The sequence below is a fragment of the Manacus vitellinus genome, unplaced genomic scaffold (assembly GCF_001715985.3).
Source record: "Manacus vitellinus isolate BGI_N305 unplaced genomic scaffold, ASM171598v3 scaffold_161_pilon, whole genome shotgun sequence".
Taxonomy (NCBI): domain Eukaryota; kingdom Metazoa; phylum Chordata; class Aves; order Passeriformes; family Pipridae; genus Manacus; species Manacus vitellinus.
Genome location: NW_021939138.1, coordinates 89,568 through 91,531, shown reverse-complemented (window position 1 = coordinate 91,531; position 1,964 = coordinate 89,568). Strand labels below are relative to the sequence as shown.

General features: G+C 56.1%; 1 protein-coding gene across 1 annotated transcript in view; it reads right to left on the bottom strand.

Moving 5' to 3' along the window:
* Positions 1 to 1,964, bottom strand: part of SUGP1 (SURP and G-patch domain containing 1) — a 24,261-nt gene that overhangs the window by 9,568 nt on the left and 12,729 nt on the right. Inside the window, exons 7-8 of the mRNA XM_029958630.1 lie at positions 1,534 to 1,657; positions 552 to 655 (exon numbers count right to left, since the gene is read on the bottom strand). Coding sequence (XP_029814490.1) covers positions 552 to 655; positions 1,534 to 1,657 — 228 coding nt within the window. The remainder of the gene's footprint in view (positions 1 to 551; positions 656 to 1,533; positions 1,658 to 1,964) is intronic.

Here is a 1,964-nt window from a genome sequence, read left to right as displayed (position 1 = left end):
CAATTCCCGGCTCTCCACACAATTCCCGGCTCTCCAGCACCGCCCCGTGTGCACCCGCGGCCAGTGCAGGGCTTTTCCCACCCCCTGATCCCCACATATCCCGCGGGTCGGGGCTCCCTGGTTTTGGTGCCAAACGAACCCGGGGTTCTGCAAAAGGTTCGTGGGAAGGCAAAGCCCTCCCCCCCAGAATCCACCTGCCTGGAAAACCTGCCGGGTTTCAGTTCACAGGAGAAAAACAAACATTTTTTACCGGTGGGAAAGTCAAATCCCTGCCTAAGGAAACTGCTCCCAAGCCCTCTGTTAAAGCTGGAAGCGTTGCCATCACCAGCCTGCTTAATTGCACCACAACTGCTCCCTCTGTTCCCTCATCCACAAAAAAGCACGGATTTATTGGCCAGCCCTGCCAGAAATAGGTACATCTCCGAGCTTTTTGGGGAAAACAGAACTCCTGGGGGTCTGTGGGAAGAGCAGGAAGAGTCCTCAATCCAGCAGCCAGGCGAGGGAAGAGAATCAACATGTTTGTTACAAACAGGTTGGGGTTTTGGGCTCACCCCAAATCCTCCACACGGGAAACCTGCCTGTTTCCAAGTCCCCTAAAATCCTCCCTTTTGGTGGGATCAGTCTAACACTTGAAGGGTTTAACACTGGGATCCTCCTGGCCAAGGAAAACACAAGGGATGACAGACCCTTCCCACCATGGCCACATAACATGCACAGGCAGCAAAAACCAGCTCTCTGAGGGGCTGCAAAATCCCCTAAACGTGGTTTCTCACCCCTCTGTTTGAGCACCACCATCAAGGACTGCTCCAGAGGGCAGGATGGGGCCCTTCCCTGTGGAAATCCCGCTGGAATCCCATCGGGGGGGGGTGTGTTTTAACCTGACCCTGCTCAGCTGGGACCACAGAGGTTGTTTTGGAGCCAACACTGGGGCAGCTCAGGCAGGAGCACATCTGCCCAAGGGCAATTCCCAGCACCAGGGGAGGGTTCCAGAGGGCCAAGGAGGGAGCCAATAAAATGCCAAAAACACCAGCAACAAGCCCAGGGCTGCCTTCCCTGCCAGGGAACGCTGCAAAGTGTCTGTGAGGGCACGAAACCAGACGTGGATGGGACCAAGGGGAGGCATCAACCAGCTGCCAGTGAGCACTGGAGGGAACAACCCTCCCCTGGGGGGCTGGAAAGGACACTCCAAAGGGGGATCTAAAGGCTCTTCCCATTAAAGGGGGATGGAATTCTACCTGCACTTGGTGAGGGCGCTGGAAGGAGCAAGGCAGGAGATGAATGAATGAATGAATGAATGAATTAATTAATTAAGGGTTGTGGATGGAGCCCCCAGGAAACAGAGTTATGGGGAGCAGTGTGAAGGTTCCAGCTGCCCAGTGCAACAGGGAACCGGGCAGGGGTTGCAAACCATGTGTTTATTTTGGGGGAAAAGCAAGTTTTCCTCTCTGTGCCTCGCCACGACCCTGCCTGTCCTTCCCCCCCCTTCCCAAAAGCCACAGAGGGGGGGATAAAAAAAGCAGGGTTCTGCTGTACCTGAAAGCAGGGTTCTCTCTGTTGTTCTGCAGGGCAATTGCCTCCGCCTCGGGCCCCCCGGCTGCCACAAACTTGGCCAGCTTTTCCGCCGAATTCCTCGTCTCCTCGTCCTCTGGGGGTGAAACTTTAAGCAGGCCGTGAGTACTGGGCCCAACTCAACAAGCAACAGTCAAAGCCTACCTGGTTCTAAGGACCCCAAGAGCAGAATAAGGGCAAAAGTGGAGTTTAATCGGGAGAAACGGCAGCACAGAAACAGTTTCACAGCACAAAACAGCACAAACAGCACGGCCCTGGCACCAGGGCAGGGGGCAGGGGACACCCAGGGGACACCCAGGGGACACCCAGGGGACACCCAGGGGATACCCAGGGGACACCCAGGCCACCTTCCAGGGTGGGCACTCGGTCCTCCCTGCTGGGATGCCATTTTTCCC